This window comes from Danio rerio, chromosome 4 (assembly GCF_049306965.1).
Source record: "Danio rerio strain Tuebingen ecotype United States chromosome 4, GRCz12tu, whole genome shotgun sequence".
Taxonomy (NCBI): domain Eukaryota; kingdom Metazoa; phylum Chordata; class Actinopteri; order Cypriniformes; family Danionidae; genus Danio; species Danio rerio.
Genome location: NC_133179.1, coordinates 65501161 through 65520015, shown reverse-complemented (window position 1 = coordinate 65520015; position 18855 = coordinate 65501161). Strand labels below are relative to the sequence as shown.

Below are 18855 nucleotides of genomic sequence, written 5' to 3'. Positions count from 1 at the left end.
TAAAATAAAGCACTTGCGACATTTGCAGAAATGAAGAATTGCGCATTACCTGCAGCTCGCGCCGACACTCTTAGAGCCTACTCACACTATGCTATCCAAACCGTGCCCAGGCCTGTTTCCCTGATCGTTTGAGAAGTGTAAGTGCGCTGAATCGGGCTCAGGCACAGTTCACTTGGGCTTTGGCGCGGTACGCTTGTGTGTGAGTGCAAAACGCCCCTAAGCCAGAAACTGAAAGCAAGACGTTTCTTTTAAGGGACTATTTCATATGCATTTATTAATCATTCTTACCGTTCAATGAACACAAAACTGTTGTAGTTTATTAAAGACGCAAACCCCTCACTGCACCACAGCTGTGCCTTCAGCAAACCTCCTAATTCCTGCAGCACGTGGACTTTATGACTGTTTATGAGCGTCAGAATTGGCGGATCTGTTCGGCGAAATATTTGATTGTGTGTCACTGCATCCCAAACAACTAAAACAACATAACTAGAGAAGTCTCGACTGTGCTGAGCGAGAGCACTTCTCTACTGAACAGTGCATCATCGATGTTGTAAGCGTGCCCTGGCCTGAATGGAGGACAAGCGTGCTTTGGCCTAGTTCAAAGCAACTGTACATAGTGTGAGTATGCTCTCAGATTGTATTAAACTAGGCTTCAGAAGAGTGATAGATTAGAGGCGAGTAAACTCCGTCGAAGAGAATTCAAAATGGCAGGATGTCCGCGGCTTAATTACTCTTGTGAATAACATAATCATCTCTATAGTAAAAACACCCAAAAAGCATTATTTCAATATTGCATTTGTTTTTAAGTTGTTGTTTTCTGTCACTGGAACATAGAAAGGCCTTTGTCCCGCCCTTACGTTCAACGCAAAACTAGACAAGGTTGACTGTGATTGGTCACTTTTCATGTCAGTCAAATCATCTCTTCGAAATCCTGGTATATTTTATATTGGTATATTGAGAACCACTGCTGAAGGAGATAAAATATACCCACACAGCATCGAAGGCCTGTACCTTCTCACAACAGCATCTCTGTTACAACTCCAACTCCACAATTACAGCAAAACCAAGTCATCCTCCTACCCATGAGTTCATACCACAACAGCTAATTGTATCAAGCACCCTTGGAGCTTGGTCTGGAAAAGCCATAATCGACACTGGAGCCAGCTATACCCTACTTCACCAACATTTGAGGGCAGCACTTGCTTCCCTTGATGTTCTTCATCAATGGCCCCATGGTCTCCTCTACTTTGCTAATGGTGAGACCGCCATACCTTTAGGATGGGCAAAAACAAATGTCATTCTTTACAATATGCTTTTTTTCCTATTCCATTTGCTATCCTCACTTCCACAGCTCTCACTTATTTAGTGATCCTAGGATTGGATTATATATTTACCAGTGGGCTACAGATCAATGTGGCTGGTGAAAATTAAACCTGCACATCAACCCGAAACCAAGTGTATCCTTTTCAGCCTGGGCAGGCCAGCATTCCAGAAAAAAACATACCTGCACCAGAAGAAAAAAAGTGCACAGAAAAAACTCAAGCCAAGCTCTTTCGTTGTTCACCTCAATTCCCCCATCACAAAGTCTATTCCAGTTACCAGATAATAGGGATGACAAGACAATAATAAAAGCATCAGTTGATCAATCTCACCTGCATCCAGAAGAAAAGTGCCAGTTACATCATCTACTTCTGCAGAATCCACAAGTATGTACCTCCCAGCTTGGAAGAACAACTGTTCTACCGCACTGTTTGTATACTGACTACCCTGTGCTGATCAGACAACGTCCATACCGTTTAAAACCAGAGAAGCAAGAGATTGTTAAAGAGCAAGTCAAAGAAATGCTAATGAATGGCCTCACAGAACCTACACACTTAGCGTGGGCCTCACGCATTGTCCTTGTTCCCAAAAAAGATAGCAGTATGAGGTTCTGTGTGGACTATCGTAAAGTGAACGCTATCACAGAAAGAGATGCCTACCCCTACCTAACATCACAGAGATACTGGAATCCCTCTCTGGTGCTGTCATCTTCTCCACCATTGATCTCAACAGTTGGTACTGGCAGGTAACTAGGGAGCCTGGAAGTGAATCCAAGACTTTTGGATTTAAAAACTTTAAAATCCCCCAGCAACATTCCAGCAATTAATGGAGTCTATCCTAGCAGAGTTGCTGGGAATAATGTGTTTTGTGTATATTGATGACGACATCATATACTCACCCTCAGTCACCCAACACTTCAAAGATCTTCACCTGGTTACACAAAGCTGGTCTGATCATTAACCTGAAGAAAAGTAAATTCTGCCAACATAAATTATCATTTCTTTGACATGTGGTGAACACCCAGGCCATTCCTGCTGATTCCCTTAAAGTAGAAGCGATAACAACCTACCCGGTTCCAAAAAAACATCAAAGACATTAACTCCTTGGATTGGCAGGGTGGTACCATATGTTTGTGCCAAACCTTTCTCAAATTGCAGAGCCCATGAACTCATTGAAGAAAAAAGGGTGAATTTTTCAATGGACACCTCAATGTCAACAAGCGCTGAAGAAATTAAAGACTTGTCTCACCTCGCCTCCCATCCTTGGACATCCTGTTCTCCGACTCCCCTTTGTGGTTTACACCGATGCCAGTGATTCCGGATTAGGTGCAGTGTTGACACAACACAAGGCGCAAGGACAGGAGGAATTTATTAATATTTATAATTTGTTTAGCCATACTATAGGCCAGGGGTTTTCAAAATGTCGGGCACCAGCGACTGTTAAGGGGGGATCGAGAAACTGAGGTGTGCACTCGAGTAAATTATGACGTTTTTTTTATGTTCACAAGAGTCAATCTGATTAGTCCCGCAGCTAACTATCAGGCACGAGGCACCTTTTGTAGTTAATTCGATCACGTAAAACATATACAAAAAATGGACCTGTGGCTTTTTAAAATTAACGACTGTGAAGTTAACACCGGTAAACCGTCTGACAAAAAAGATGACGAGTGCCCTTCTGAAGCATTAAAGCAAACGGATGACCAACCCTCCGCGTCAACGGGGATCTCCACACAGAGAGGTTTAACGCTCATTACAAAAACCAAAGGCCTGTGTGCATCAAAGCAACGGAAGTATGATGAACAGTACATACAATACGATTAATAACAAACCATGTCCACAATGTGTTGTGTGTTCAGAGGTCCTTGCAAATGACAGTTTAAAACCTGTGAAACTGGTGCGTCACTTACAGAAGAAACATCCGATGTTAAAAGATAAGCCAGTCGACTTTTTTCGATGTAAAGAATCAGCATTAAGAGGACAAAAACAAACGATGACCAGTCAAACCACGCTGCAAGTAAAATCGCTTACTGCTTCAAATGAGGTGGCACATTTAGTTGCCAAGGCCAAATAGCCACATACATTTCCAGAGAGCCTCATATCTCCAGCTGCAAAGGCCATCTGTAAAACTGTTTAGAGAGAAGTATGCAAGTTACATTGAACAAATTCCACTACCAGACAACACCATAAGCCGGCGTATAACTGATATGGCATGCGACGTCAAACGTCAGCTGATTAAAAGAATAAAGAATGGGATTTCTTTTTTATTACAATTAGTTGAGTCGACAGACATATCAAACTCATCTCAACTACTTGTATTCGTCCGCTACAGTCATGAGAGAAAATTGCTTGAGGATCTACTATTTTGCTCATCAATGAAAAGACGTTTACAGGAAAAGATATTTTAGAAAAACTCAGCGGTCAACTGAATGAACTTGGTCTTTGTTGGGACAATTGTGTCGGTGTGTGCACTGATGGAGCGGGATCCATGTTAGGAAAAAATAAAGGACTCGCTGCTTTGGTTCATAAAGTAGCTCCGCATGTTTGTTTCACCCACTGTATGATTCGCAGAGAGGTCCTCGCAGCGAAAACACTTCCTGCGGACTTGAACGCAGTGCTTCAAACAGCAATACAGATTGTGAATTTCATAAAGACTTGTCCCACTAAATCAAGACTGTTTGCCTTGTTGTGCATAGAAATGGGGTCCGAATATGAGTCGTTGCTTTTGCACAAGGAGGTTAGATGGCTCTTCACAGGCAAAGTCCTGCAGCGTATTTTTTCATTGCATTACGAACTGAGGATTGATTGTGGATCTTCCTTTAGGAGTTATTTTACTGACGCTAAGTAGCTCACAGATCCTACATACCTGTCTGACATATTTGATAGGCTTAATTCGCTTAATTTGTCCCTTCAAGGCCGTGTTCAAGCCAACTAAATCTAAACATGTTCCTGACCTTGGATGAATTTATCACAGAAAGTGTGTTTAACTGGGATACTACTAAAACGGAAATCACTCTCCATCTGCAATCTCTGTCTGCACATTTCAATAGGTATTTTTCTGAGCAGCATAATTGGAACCAGTACGACTGGGTTCGTAAACCCTTCATCAAAAGCACAGTGAGTCTGTCATCAAACCAGCTGGATGCCCTTCTGCACCTTTCAAGTGACCGTACTTTGACCCATCTCCATTGCAGAAATCTGGGAAGAGCAACACAAAGACCCAGATATAATCAAGATATTTCAGAACCTAGCAGACAGAGATTCTACTGTGCAATCCTAGAGGAAACACTGGAATTATTTCCCATGCGAGAGGCCACTGCCCAGACAGAAGCCAAATTCTTCAGAGAAGAAATACTTACTTGTTGGGGATTACCAGATTCCATTCTATCTGACCGAGGCACACAGTTCACATCAGCAGTTTTCTCTGAAGTTTAAAAATGGAAAATCAAACAGAAAATGACAAAAATCAAATAGCCTACCAGCCCCAGACCAATCTCACAAAACGACTGAACAGAACCCTAAAACAAATGATTTCTGTGTACGTAGAAGATAACCATAAAAATGGGACCAATACTTACCAGAACTTCGCTTTGCCATAAATTCTGCAGTCCAAGAAACCATCGGCATGACTCTAGCAGAGCTTCTACTCGGGAGGAAACTCCAAGGTCCTGTAGATAAGTTACTGCATGGACACAATTTATACCGATTCTCCGGCCTACGACGTTGCAGAACAACTGTCAAATTTGAAAATGAAAGCAAGTGAGTTCAGAAAAAAAGCTATGGCAAGACAACTCTGCAGTTACAATAAAACAGGATGAGAGGCATCCTATAAAGAAAAAGACAGTGTCAGGGTAAGCTTTCCTCAGTCAAGTTTATTGCATAATTTCAGTGCAAAGCTTGCAAACATATTTTATAACATGTTTTATAAACAACCAGGGGTTGTTGTTTTTTTTTTTTTTTTTCAAGGGTGAGAGTGTGGCAAGACTACACTGTTAAAAATTGTCCCGTTAAAAAACAGTAAAATACTGGCAGCTGCAGTTGCCAGCAATGTACTGTTATTTTACAGTATGTTGCTGTAAAAATACATGGACTACATTGATTTACACAATACTCAAGTGAACTCATTTTGCTCACTGAAAGCAACTGCCTCAACTTGGTCAACTGCTGAATGAGTTTATGAAGTAATGTGCTATATATGCTTAGAAGTATACTTATAATGATAACTTGTTTTAGTTAATTAGAAAAGTTCGGTTTAACTCTAATGTCTTATTTTTCACAACAGCACACATACATGTAAATCTGGAATCACCAGAGAGATTCTGACTGCATCAGCAACTAAACAGCTGCTGTCTTTAAATAAATAAACATGCAGAATAACATCAGCAGTTCATTGTTCATCTTTAACTCATACACTGGCTCTACTCTCCTCCACAATGGTGACAGACAGAGGAAATTAGCTTCAGGTTTTACAGTAAAATACTGTTTTTTCCTTGATTTAACAGTAATCTACTGGCAGCTGTGGTTGCCAGCAATCTACTGTTTTTTTACAGTCTATTTCCGTTGTTTAAATTAACAGTATATTACTGTTAAAATACATTTTTACACTGTATTTTTACACTTTTTACCTCTCACACCTTTAACCCTTTAAACCCCAGAGCATATACTTCAGTTTTTATTGAAGTGTCCACACTACTGAGTGTTCAAGAAACATGGAGCAAAGCTGAAGTAAATTCATTAATTAACTGACTAATTAAATGATAATTGAGGATTAACAATGAACAAATGAAGAAATACTGAAGGGAAAAAACAAGAACAGAACATACAAAACTTTAGTCACAGCTTTATAATGAAATAACCTGAAGAACAACAAATGATTAAATCATTTAAATGATCAGCGGATGATTAAACAACTCTACAAACATCATCACCAGCTACACTTATTACTTAATACATGTATTTTTGTATAACATCTACTAAAGTTCTTCTTGAGAAAAAAGTGAAAGTTTTACGTCACCATCATGGAGAACAGAGTTTGCTTTAGTTGGGCTCTTAGCCCTGTCATTTTTAACATTTATATATCTTGGCTGCTGCAATTGTTAAGAACTTTGCTTAAAAAGCTCCTTTGTTGTGGCAAGCCAGCCAAAAACCTAAATCTGAAAAAATAAGATCTGGTGATGTTCATGTTGCAATTAAATGGCAGAGTCTGTTCTCATTTAGTATAATATAATTTTCTGCTCCTGTTCAATGTTAAATCTATTGTTTTACATTATATGTCTATATATGGCAATGATTTCTGGAAGTTTTTAAGAATATCTTGGACAATAACACTGCTCTATGGTGTAAATCGCACTCAAAAAGACATCAATAATCAGCGTATGAACCTCAATAATGGTGACAACTAACAAAATTAACAGTTTAACTCACAAACAGGCAACTGAAAGTCGAAACATAAACAAAAGCAGAATCAAATACAAATAAAGAAAACTGTTTTCCATTATACAACATTTATTTATACAGCAATTCATGCTGGGATATTTGTACCGTGCCACTCCCAGCAAGCATGCATTGCAGCATGAAACATTTGAGATGTTACCATTGTTGAGATACAAGGTCAGATTCATGAGGTCTGAGTGTGTAGTTGTCATAACTGAACTGTTTTTGTATGTTATTTCTTAACTGTTAAGTAATTACAGAGGTATCTTTTCTGTTTCCACTTCTCATTAATTAAATTAATACCTGCAACTAAGCATAAATTCTATTGCATGAGGCCCTTCTTCCAGATTTATACCAAAACATTTATCAGAACTAATTTCAGACAAATAGATTTTTCTATTTATTGACTATCCAACTTGATTACTATAATACAAGCATTTTGTTAACTCTTTATTATAGTGATTGGAGAGTCTGAATTAATAAGTTCAAGGGTGAAGAGCCCAACTAAACCAGCCCCTCACTCCATTACGGTGACACAAAAAACACCTTAATTTCTGTTGGATCTCAATGAGAATAGTATGGAAGTCAAATCAGTCAGTAATAAGTGTGTCTGCTGTTGTTTGTGGAGTTGTTTAATGATCCTCTGCTGAGACTGAAGCTGTTTTATTTGATTTGATTTTATTTAATGCTGTAACTCAAGTCACTGTTTGTGTTTCTTGTTTATTTTCTTCAGTAATTGTAATTATTAACAGCAGGTGTTCATCAGTGTCTGAATTCACTCATTAGTGTTCATTAACTCTGTCAGGTGAACTATATTGATGAACTAGTTGATGGAATAGTGAACAAAGTGTGATTTTAAACACAGACTTCAAAATGTCGAATCTGAACTCTGTTAGCTCAGTTTTCTGCTGTTGGTTATTTTCTCGAAAACAAATTTTTTTTAACAGATTATTACTGTTTTAGTGAAAAAACATTATTTTACCGTAGAATCCGACCGTTTTTTAACAGCAATTTTTTACAGTGTAGATCAGCTCCTGACAGACATGTTAACTAATCAGTTTAACTCTTATTAAATTCATTCATTCATTTTCTTTTCTGCTTAGTCCCTTTATTAATCTGGGGTAACCACAGCGGAATGAACTGTCAACTTATCCAGCATATGTTTTACGCAGTGGATGCCCTTCCAGCGGCAAGCCATCACTGGGAAACAACCATATACGCTTGTTCTCACTTATACACTACAGACAATTTAGCCTACCCAATTCACCTGTACACCATGTCTTTGGACTTGTAGGCAAAACCGGAGCACCCAGAGAAAACCCATGCAAACGCCGGGAGAATTTGCAAACTCCACACAGAAATGCCAGCTGATCCAGCCGAGGCTCGAGTCAGCATCCTTGCTGTAAGGCGACAGCACTACCTATTGTGCCACCACGTCACGCTCTTATTAAATTATATTTATATAATTTTGTGTTTCAGTACATGCTATTTTGGGAAGACAAAATATATTCATAAGCTCTCAGAAAATTCAATAAGAGAATTAACTGCACAATTACTTGAAATGTGTGGATGGGATTCAATTATTTGTTAACCCAAAGTGAGTTTCTCTTTTTTTGCAGTATTGGATGCCTGATTGCAGTTCAACTCCAAACTCAGTTGGACCAGCTGATCAGTGTCTTCAGAATTACCACAAGCTTCTGGGCAGATGTGTGGACAGCTATGAGCCAAACTTGGGACGTTTGGCTTTTAGGTAATTCCAGAGACAAGGTATTCAGTAAATTGCTTATAATAAAAGATGCTCACTGCTTACCCCCTTATAGTTAAGTTGTTTGCAGTTTCATTGTTGTAAAAATACCATACTTTTTCCTTTTTTTATCAGCAGGTGGAGAGACCGTCTGGGCAGCAGAAACAAGACAACTAATCATAGTTGAGTTGAGATTAGTATTATTAACTTGACTAGTTTGGTTGCAGACTTGTTCAATAATTAACAATTTGTATAAGTTACAAGATCAATGGTCCTGCTATCAATGTTTTTGTAACTTAAATTCAGTACAGTTTAGATACAATCAAATGTCCAAACCATCTCTGACTGAATGACATCAAGGAAACAGGATCAAAAGATCATTCATTATAGACCGTTTCATAGGTAACAGCACATCCTTTGTGAAAAATAATTTATTTTTGTGTCATCATCACACGACAAAATACATTTCAACTGATTTCAGTTGGTTATATTTTTCAGGTCCTCCTGATCATTCTGTTCTCCTGGTTGTGAGGATGTGCAGAGGCTGTATTTGTCAGTGTTAAAAGACTTGTGCAGCTGTATGCAGACATACAAGCAGCTGACAAAGAGTTCTGGAGCAGGACAGACAGGTAGTTCACAGTGGCTAGGCTAGAAGTTTATACTTGGGTGGCCAGAAAGTGGCCTCCGCTATTTTGGGGGGTCCATACAAATACACCAGTGTAAGCTATACTATTGCACTGAAAAAATTAAATGAAAGAATTAATTAATCGGTTGAACACAAAATATTTTAAAGAAAGCTTAAGTATCAAGGTGGCAATATACAGTATCTGTTACATTGTAGTACATGAGCTGGAAAATACAGACTCGTAAATGTTTAGTTGTTAAGATTAGTTAAATACTAAATCCTATACTTGAGACCGGCTGCATATACAGCTTTAACTGAACTGAATTTAACTAGAACTACACCAGCATTCCAAGTGCTCTAGACTAGCTTTTTGCACTGGTGCATCTAAAATGTTTGATGGCATTGCATTTAACACTGCAATTTTATATGTTATTTTTTTTTTAATCACAATCCATATAGGCAATATTGACTTGTAAATGATTAACTAAAATCGGGTCAACAACCATTATCGCGATTGTGTGTAGAATTTTGTGGAAATTAATGAATTTAATCCATTTTGAAATAAGACTGAACCATTAAAAATGTGAAAAAAGGGAAGCGCTATCAATACTTTCTGGATGCATTGTATATGGTTTATAGCGCGTTATCAAAGACTTAAAAAAAATAGTCCAACTTTATCTACAGCAGCAAAAGACCCTCCACATCAAAAGCTACTGGTCAGCTCACGATTAAGAAAAAATCTGAAAAACAAATAGCTTATTATGCCTTCACAAGAAATCAGTGTTTTTGAGTCTAATGAAGATAGTACTATTTTATCAAATTACTATTTAGCCTGGCATGTTTACTGTTACAAAATATTTTAAATGTTTCTTAAAATAAAACATATTGTGTTCAATGGGGAAAAAGTAGCTGTTTTTTACACAGAGATAAAAAAAAACACATTTCAGAGCAGTAATCACAATACTGTGAAACTGTGATATTTTTATCCAAGATTATACCCTCAGAATCTTATACCTGCCCATTCCTAGCCAGTTACAGTCAGAGTTTTTTTAATTAATTTTTTTTTCATTTGGCCTATATTCTGTTTTTCTATGTTCTTGAAAATGCTGCTGTGCATGAAAATGTGACGATATATCCAGGTTCTATAGTTAATTCTGAAATAAATCTTAAAATGAAACAATATTTAAAAATGCATTATTTAATGTGTCAGACACTAAATAAACATGTCAATTCATTTATATTAATCTGATTCCCTAACAGGGCAGCACGGTGGCGCAGAGGGTAGCACGTTGCCTCACAGCAAGAAGGTCGCTGCTTCGAGCTTCGGCTGGGTCAGTTGGCGTTTCTGTGTGAAGTTTGCATGCTCTCCCTGTGTTGGCGTGGGTTTCCTCCGGGTGCTCCGGTTTTCCCAAGTCCAAAGACATAGGTGAATTGGGTAATCTAAAATTGACCATAGTGTATAAGTGTGTGTGAATGAGTGTGTATTGGTTGCAGCTGGAAGTGCATCCGCTGCGTAAAACATATGCTGGATAAGTTGGCCTTTCATTCCGCTGTGGTGACCCAAGATAATAAAGGGACTAAGCCCAAAAGAAAATGAATGAATGAATCCTTAACAGTTAATATTGGTATAATGAGCAGCAGTTGACATTTATGTAAATTAACCATTTGAGCGTGCTTAGTGTGGGCTATGTTGTGCCATTAAATTGTCAATAGGTTTTTTTTTTTCTACATTTTAAATCTGCTTTAGCTTTCTTCTTTCCTATAAACCTGGAAATATAATATATATATATTTTTGGTTTTTAACAAATTGCTCATTTTATTCTTAGATTGGTGTACGCTGATGGTCTGCTGAGAATTCTGCTGAGTTGAAGGGATCCTCCTGTCAGACAACCTCTCCAAAGTACAATAGGACTAGTAAGTAACATCTTAAACATACACTACTGTTTCATAGCTTTTAGGTTGGTATGGTAAATTCTCTTCTGATAGTGTCAGCTTTATTTAATTAATACAGTCAAGCAGTAATACTGTGAATTTAATACAATGTATATAATTAATAGTGTCACATGATCCTTCTGAAAAAATAGTATTCCAATGTACTGATTCTCTCCTCAAGCTGTTTTTTTTTTATATAAAACATTTTAAATAAACATATTTTTAGTATTCTTGATGTATGAAAAGTTTATTTTTAAGAGCATAGTATTTATTTATATTTTATTTATATATATTTGCTCTTTGATGATTGCTAACAATCAGACATGTTTCTTTAGAACAAAAAGAATTTGTGCAAAAAAGTATTCTCACTGAGCGTTGTCCAACTGTGGTCCAACACGTCATTTAAGTTTTCAAATAAGCCTAAAAGACTTGATTAGCTGCATCAGGTGCATTTAATTAGAGAGTTGAATATATAATTTCTTTATATATCCTCCTCTATAGCCTACATATAATAGAAGTTGTTTGCTGAAAAACCTTTTTGTAGCAGAAATAAAGCTATGATTAGGCCCACCCGGATTTTTCGCAGAACTCCGCAGATGTTTAGCCTATCATTAATTCTGTTTATTTACTTGAGTAAATGTGTGTAAATCTATATTAATTCAGTTTTTTAAATTAATTTCAGTAATATTATTGACTAATGTGAAAATATTCATCTAATTTATGTACAATGAGGTTTGTACAGTAATATTTTCTGTCTTACTAGATATGTTATATGAAAAACTTGCTTTATTTACCAAATAAAGTTAATCTAATTGGATTTGCATTTTAAACATTAAATAAAACTTAAAATATATATATTTTTTATATTTTTATATATTAAGGTTTTAGTTATGATACTCCCAAAATAATTCCGCAGACTTCCACCATAATTTTCAGCAGAAATAGCAAAAAACACCCGCAGATTCCTCCTGGCCCTTGCTATGATATATTAAATGTGGTGTACAGTGTGACATTTTAGTTGACGAAACTTAGTTTATTTTGCATGTAATGTGGTATCTGAAGATTAGACATATATTTAGATACACATTTATACTAACACAATGATACTAAAAACCAAAAAAAAACATTTATTATGATTTCACAAGGAATTTAACTTTCAAATGGCTTTTCTAAAAATTAGTGCTCAGACACACTCTTTAAGTTTAAATTAAATTACACATTTTAGCTAGGCACTTGCATAACACATACTCCAGTTATATGTCATGAAACAAATAATATATATTTGTGGTAATATGAACTGCTGCAATGCTAATCTTTCTTCTTTTGGTTTCTTGCTTTATTTAAGGGTTCCCACTACAAGGATTAGATTTGGCTACTGCAGTCCCGGTTTGGGCCAGCCTCACTTGTGAAGACTAAAGATGAAGACAACATACAAGAACAATTTAGAGGATGGCGACACACTTTTTATTCCACCTATATATCCCCTTTTATGTGTAAGCAACATTCCACAAGAATAAAACAAAACTAGCCCCTTCAAGCAATTTTTTTTGACTGTCTACAGAACAAACCATCGATATACAATAACTTGGCTAATTACCCTAACCTGCCTAGTTAAGCTAATTAACCTAGTTAAGCCTTTAAATGTCACTTTAAGCTGTATAGAAGTGTCTTGAAGAATATCTAGTCAAATATTATTTACTCAGTTATTAGAAATGAGTTATTAAAACTATTGTGATTAGAAATGTGTTAAAAAATATATCCGTTAAACAGAAATTAAGGGATTTTATATATATATATATATATATATATATATATATATATATATATATAATCCCTTAATTTCTGTTTGTGTCTTGCATTAGAGTTTGCTTAAAAAAACTGGTTATCTCTGAGAAAGTATTGTTATTTTATATTATTGATGTGTTATTAGTTCAGAGGAGATTGCAAATTGTTGAATGCCATTTATTAAAAAAAAATTGTACTACAGACTTTAATAAGATTTTATCAGACAATTATTTTAATTTGTATGATTTTATTTACTACTGTAAATATTGTTTGCTTGGTATTTTTTTTGTGTTTGTGTACTCTTTTATTATTGTAACTCCCTGAGGAAAGTCTTTTGGATAATGAACACATGACTGGTATTATCTTGTATTTTAAAATTATAGTCTTGGAAACATGCATTTTCTTTAACACTATTTAAGAAATTATAAGCATTATAACATGTGCTGACACAAGTTATTTGTGTTTTTACTATAGTAAACTATAGTCACCCTTAGTGTACATGTTTTGAAGTACTTGTAAATATTCCTATGGTCTTAATGTAAATGCTGCAATGGACTTTGTATTTAAAATCTTTATTGCACAGTAGTTCAGCCATGGTTATAGTAAAACTTGTTGGTTTTGTTTTAAACGTGGTAAAACATGGTTATGTGTGATAAAAGTATGTTAATCTATTTGTATGTTTGTGACAATATTAATAAATCTTCAACTGTTATTGAGAGTGGTGTGTCGTGTTTATTATAAATAAGCAGCTGCTGCAGCTAGTGGTCCACAAGTATGAGCAAAACGCCTGAGAACAGCGCCTCCGCGGCGCGGCCGGTATTTCCGGTTGCGTCGTCCTAACATCGGCCGGACAGCGTTTCCGATCATTTGCCGACGTCGCGGCGACATTTTGCCAATTAACAAACGCTTCCTGAGCGACATCGCACCGATGGAATTTTGAAAATCGGCACGACGTCGGCCCAACGTATGTGTGCTGTCTGGGATATAAATGCAAGTATATATAAAACAAAGATGTCACTCTGTAAAAAGGTGTTTATTTTAATTAAACAGCCGAAATGCAGAACATAGGCTACTTGATTTTTACACTGGGAAAAATGTAGCCTATTAGAAAAAGCCACAATAAAAAAAAGCAAACAGCAGTTAACACCAGAAAAAAACAACGTTTTCATTATTAAAGCATAACAACAAAACTTTTTATATTTTAATGAATTGAAATCATGTATTGTAGGCATTTTGGTCAGTTTTACTGCATTAATGTAGGCTATTTAAAGCTGGACCGACCGACGCAGTAGACATGATGCGCATTTGTCTAATTTATTATGCACGCAAAAACTTGTAAACCAAATATGTTGCCGGATTCTTTCATGGGCATGAGAGATAAAGTGCTTATGAAGTGCTTCGTCGGCCTCTGGTCGTTAACCGATGCAGAGCCGACGTTTGTTGAGCTGGAACAATAGAACACACAACCGAACGATCATGTGTATGTTTGGCCAACCATATACCGATGTTAGAATTAAAGGGGCCGACGTGTTGACCTTCGGCCGACGTCGGCCCAACGTATGTGTGCTGTCTGGGATATATATATATATATATATATATATATATATATAATAAGATTGCTTTAATAGGAGATTAACTCGCTGTTTGGTTAACTGGTGATCAGTAACCTTTAGCCAGAAAAGTTTTTTTTAAACAAAAAGAGCATGTATACAGCTATATTCAGCTTGTTTTGACACATTAATTAAAAATTTGTGGCTAAGAAATAAAGCCCCTTTACAGCCCTGGAGTTTCAAGGCTTAGATCGGCCCACCTCAGTTCACAACTGACTATATTAAACTCAGGTCATTTCCAGTTCAGTTTCTAATGACACGATCACGTCTTTTTCAAGCACACAGCTGCTTTTAAGATTAAAGGGGAGCTGAATCTCCAACACTATTCTTTACAACAGCACAACGTCCTTTCCTGCAATATCTGAATATATATTCTGTGCTGAACTCTTTATAGATATCCAGTCCTTTTATAACGGTGCTCACACGATAAGATAAAATATGTACACCTATATAAGTGACCCAAACAGTATTACATGTCTTAGCACTAAAAATGAAAATAAATGACTCGGGTGAGGTTTGAACTCCGGTCAGCGGCGTCATAATGAAACGTGCTGACCGCTGGACCACAATGGCTTCAGCATTTACTCTCCTTTTTAGATTTCTGATCAAGGTATGTCAGATTTATTTCAGTTTTTCTGCTTTGGTTTGTGCTAACTGATCCTGAATCTGTGAACTCTTTTCCACCGATTTAAAGGTTTTAATCATTCCCTGATTTCAATACAGAGTTACTGTAAAAATCTATTAAGATGACAATGTTATCTGTATTTAATTTAAACATTCCCTTTTATAATGATTTGTGCATAACTATGTATTCCCTAATGCAGTGGTTCTCAAACTGTTTTCATCAAGTACCACCTCAGAAAAAAATTGTCTCTCCAAGTACCACCAAAATGAGCAGTATTGAAATACAGTAGCGTAGTAGGCCCAATAAAGCAGCTACAACTCTGCACAGTTAAAAACACGTGGCAGATTACCTCAGAAATATAGGCTATATGTCATATACGGCATATTATATCCATCATTTTAGATACATTTTGAAATATGTGTAGCATGTACATGACATATTTCATTCCTCCGCGTACCACTAAAGGAAGCCTGCCACAGTTTGAGCACCACTGCCCTAATGTTATTTGCCTTTAAACATATAATAAAAAGAACAAATAAATAAATAAGAGCTGCTAAATTTGATTTTACTGATAATAATAAATCATTTCTAACAACCAAGACACGACAACCCTGTCTTAGTTTCTGAGGAGAAATATTAATATTTTTATTGACATTTATCCTGAATTTTAAGTAATGACCACAAAAAAATAGTATTTAACATCAGTATTGTAATAGCAAGTGTAGACAAACAGATATATTGATTAAAATAAGAGTCTAAAAAACCCCTTCAGAAATAGAGAGATAACACATGTACATTCACATTATGTGCTGCAAACAATAAATAAAAGACAAACTACAACATTTGAACTGAATGTAATGCTGTTTAATGGTTTTCTTGATTTTTCCTCTGGTTAAACATTATTCATTTGTGTGTGCTGTTTCTCTTCACTGTGATCTTCAGTTATTTTGTTCAGTTAGTTCAGTTTTGCCTTTGGTACTGACTAATCTATTGTATAAACACTCTTATTGAATATTATTAAACAGCATCCTATAGAAAATAATAATAATATAGCAGAGAGATCTGTATGAGGTGTACTCATTTATATAGAAACCTCTAATCTTATTTTACAGGTTCAACATTACTCTAAATATTCTTCAGAGACCTCTCAGATTTCATCTTAAATACCTTCTCTAAATCTTGCTTCAACACACTCGTGTTCAGGACACGCCCACAGACAGGTGAGTCTCATGAATATTCATGTCAGTGTCACTCTGTGGAGCCAGTAATATTTCAGGATGTACCTGTAGATCACACAGGTGTGTTTTAGTGAAGTGAAAGAGTGAAAGAGCTCAGATTGTGTTCCTGCTGCACAAGAGCGTCTGTACTTCTGCATGTGAGTTTAACACTTCTACATTACGCTGATTTGTGGAGATGATGAAGGGTTTATATGTGTGAATGTGATTTAAATGTCTGATCCTGAAGATCAAATCCTCAAACACAGATTAAACACTGAGTCAAACACGCTCATTTAAACACTGTGTCTAAAAGCTTTATTTTTAATCCCTTTAAAGTGTTTGTTCTCTTCTATATCAGACTGACTCAATAGTGTCCAATAATTCAGCATTAAATATAACTCTAAACATTCAGAGTCACCAAATCAAAAGTAAAGTTAAAGCAGACCTTCCAGTTGAACAGGAAGAAAAGCTGCTGAAAAACAACAAGCTGATGATCCTTAAACAACACTGCATTTAACCCTTTACTGTCAGAGTAACTCATTAACCAAATAGCCTCTTTAGTAGAGAGACATTTTAATACTCACTAAATCAACAATTGGCTGAACCTGAACTTCTCTTGATAAACTCTATATAACATGCATTTACCTTAAATCAAATGTGAAACAGCTGAGATGTCAGATCAGGGTTAAACCAACTGCATTCATGTTAATGACTATATATATATGTGTGTGTGTGTGTGTGTATGATAGTTTCCTGAAAGCTCTGCTAATGTCTGCATTGGTGTTTTAGCTGCAGTATGGCAGAGGAGCGAGTAAAGGACTCTCTCTCAGAGAAACACAGGTATTGACTCTGTTTTTACACCATTATTTCAACACTTTCACTGAAGAACAAAGACCAACAACAATGCACTTATTTGTGTTGCTATTGCCTGATCAAATGATGGACAAAGCTTCAGTTTACAGCTTCAGCAAATGTGTTTAGATCATTCTAGATTACAGACAGCTTGATCTGGTGACATATTTACCAGAGCTGAATATGTGTAATTTGTGCTGTTTAAAGTCCTGTACAACAACTGAATTAAGGCTTGATCAGATTTAATAAACATTTTGATTGAAATCAGAATACAGAATGAAAGGTTTTAGAGTCAAATGTGTTGTTCATTGACGATTCCTCTGGTGTGTTTATGTCTTCAGGGTGAGATCAGGAAAATATGTGTCCAGATCTGTATTTCTATTGAATGACTGCTCAAAAGATCCGCCAGACCTCGGAGAGAAAACACCATCATCTGCCCAAAGGTATTTTGAGGTTTACATTATTGGTCACACAAAAAATCTTAGCAGTGTTCATCAGGTTTTTAAAAAATATATAATTAAACAATACTTTAAGATTAGTCTTAGACCTTGAACAGCACCGTGAGGTTGTGATGCTCCTTCTCCACTGGTGTGTTTGTGTCTTCAGTGTGAGATCAGGATCATGTGTGTCCAGCTCTGTGTCTCTGAAAAGTGACCGTTCAAAAGGTCAACCACCAAACCTCAGAGAGAAAACACCATCATCTGCCAAAAGGTATTTAGTGTTTTACATTATTGATTACACATGGACTGTATTGTGTAAACCAACAATCCACCACTAGAAAATAAATCACACTACTAGAAGATAAATCACGACACTAGAAGATAAATCACGACACTAGAAGAAAAATCACGACACTAAAAGATAAATCACGACACTAGAAGAAAAATCACGACACTAAAAGATAAATCACGACACTAGAAGATAAATCACGAAAAAAGTAGATAAATCACGACACTAGAGGATAAATCACGACACTAGAGGATAAATCACGACACTAGAAGATAAATCACGACACTAGAGGATAAATCACGACACTAGAGGATAAATCACGACACTAGAAGATAAATCACGACACTAGAAGATAAATCACGACACTGGAAGATAAATCATGAAAAAAGTAGATAAATCACGACACTGGAAGATAAATCACGACACTGGAAGATAAATCACGAAAAAAGTAGATAAATCACGACACTGGAAGATAAATCACGACACTAGAAGATAAATCACGACACTAGAGGATAAATCACGACACTAGAAGATAAATCACGACACTAGTAGATAAATCATGACACTAGAAGATAAATCACGACACTAGAAGATAAATCACGACACTAGAAGCAAAATCACGACACTAAAAGATAAATCACGACACTGGAAGATAAATCACAACACTAAAAGATAAATCACGACACTGGAAGATAAATCACAACACTAAAAGATAAATCACGACACTGGAAGATAAATCACGTCACTAAAAGATAAATCACGACACTGGAAGATAAATCACAACACTAAAAGATAAATCACGACACTGGAAGATAAATCACAACACTAAAAGATAAATCACGACACTGGAAGATAAATCACGAAAAAAGTAGATAAATCACGATACTAGAAGATAAATCACGACACTAGAGGATAAATCACGACACTAGAAGATAAATCACGAAAAAAATAGATAAATCACGACACTAGAAGATAAATCACGACACT

At 36.2% G+C, this 18855-nt stretch overlaps 2 protein-coding genes across 2 annotated transcripts in view; both read left to right on the top strand.

Annotated features, from left to right (window-relative positions):
* LOC110439389 (NACHT, LRR and PYD domains-containing protein 3) overlaps window positions 1–18855 on the top strand; it is a 440964-nt gene that overhangs the window by 15901 nt on the left and 406208 nt on the right. The gene's annotated exons all lie outside the window — the stretch shown is intronic.
* The window catches only part of LOC137490822 (NLR family CARD domain-containing protein 3-like), an 84486-nt gene continuing 81995 nt past the window's right edge, over window positions 16365–18855 (top strand). The window contains exons 1-4 of the mRNA XM_073948267.1: window positions 16365–16445; window positions 17077–17127; window positions 17481–17582; window positions 17746–17850. Of these exons, the coding sequence (XP_073804368.1) occupies window positions 17084–17127; window positions 17481–17582; window positions 17746–17850 (251 nt within the window). The 5' untranslated portion in view covers window positions 16365–16445; window positions 17077–17083. The remainder of the gene's footprint in view (window positions 16446–17076; window positions 17128–17480; window positions 17583–17745; window positions 17851–18855) is intronic.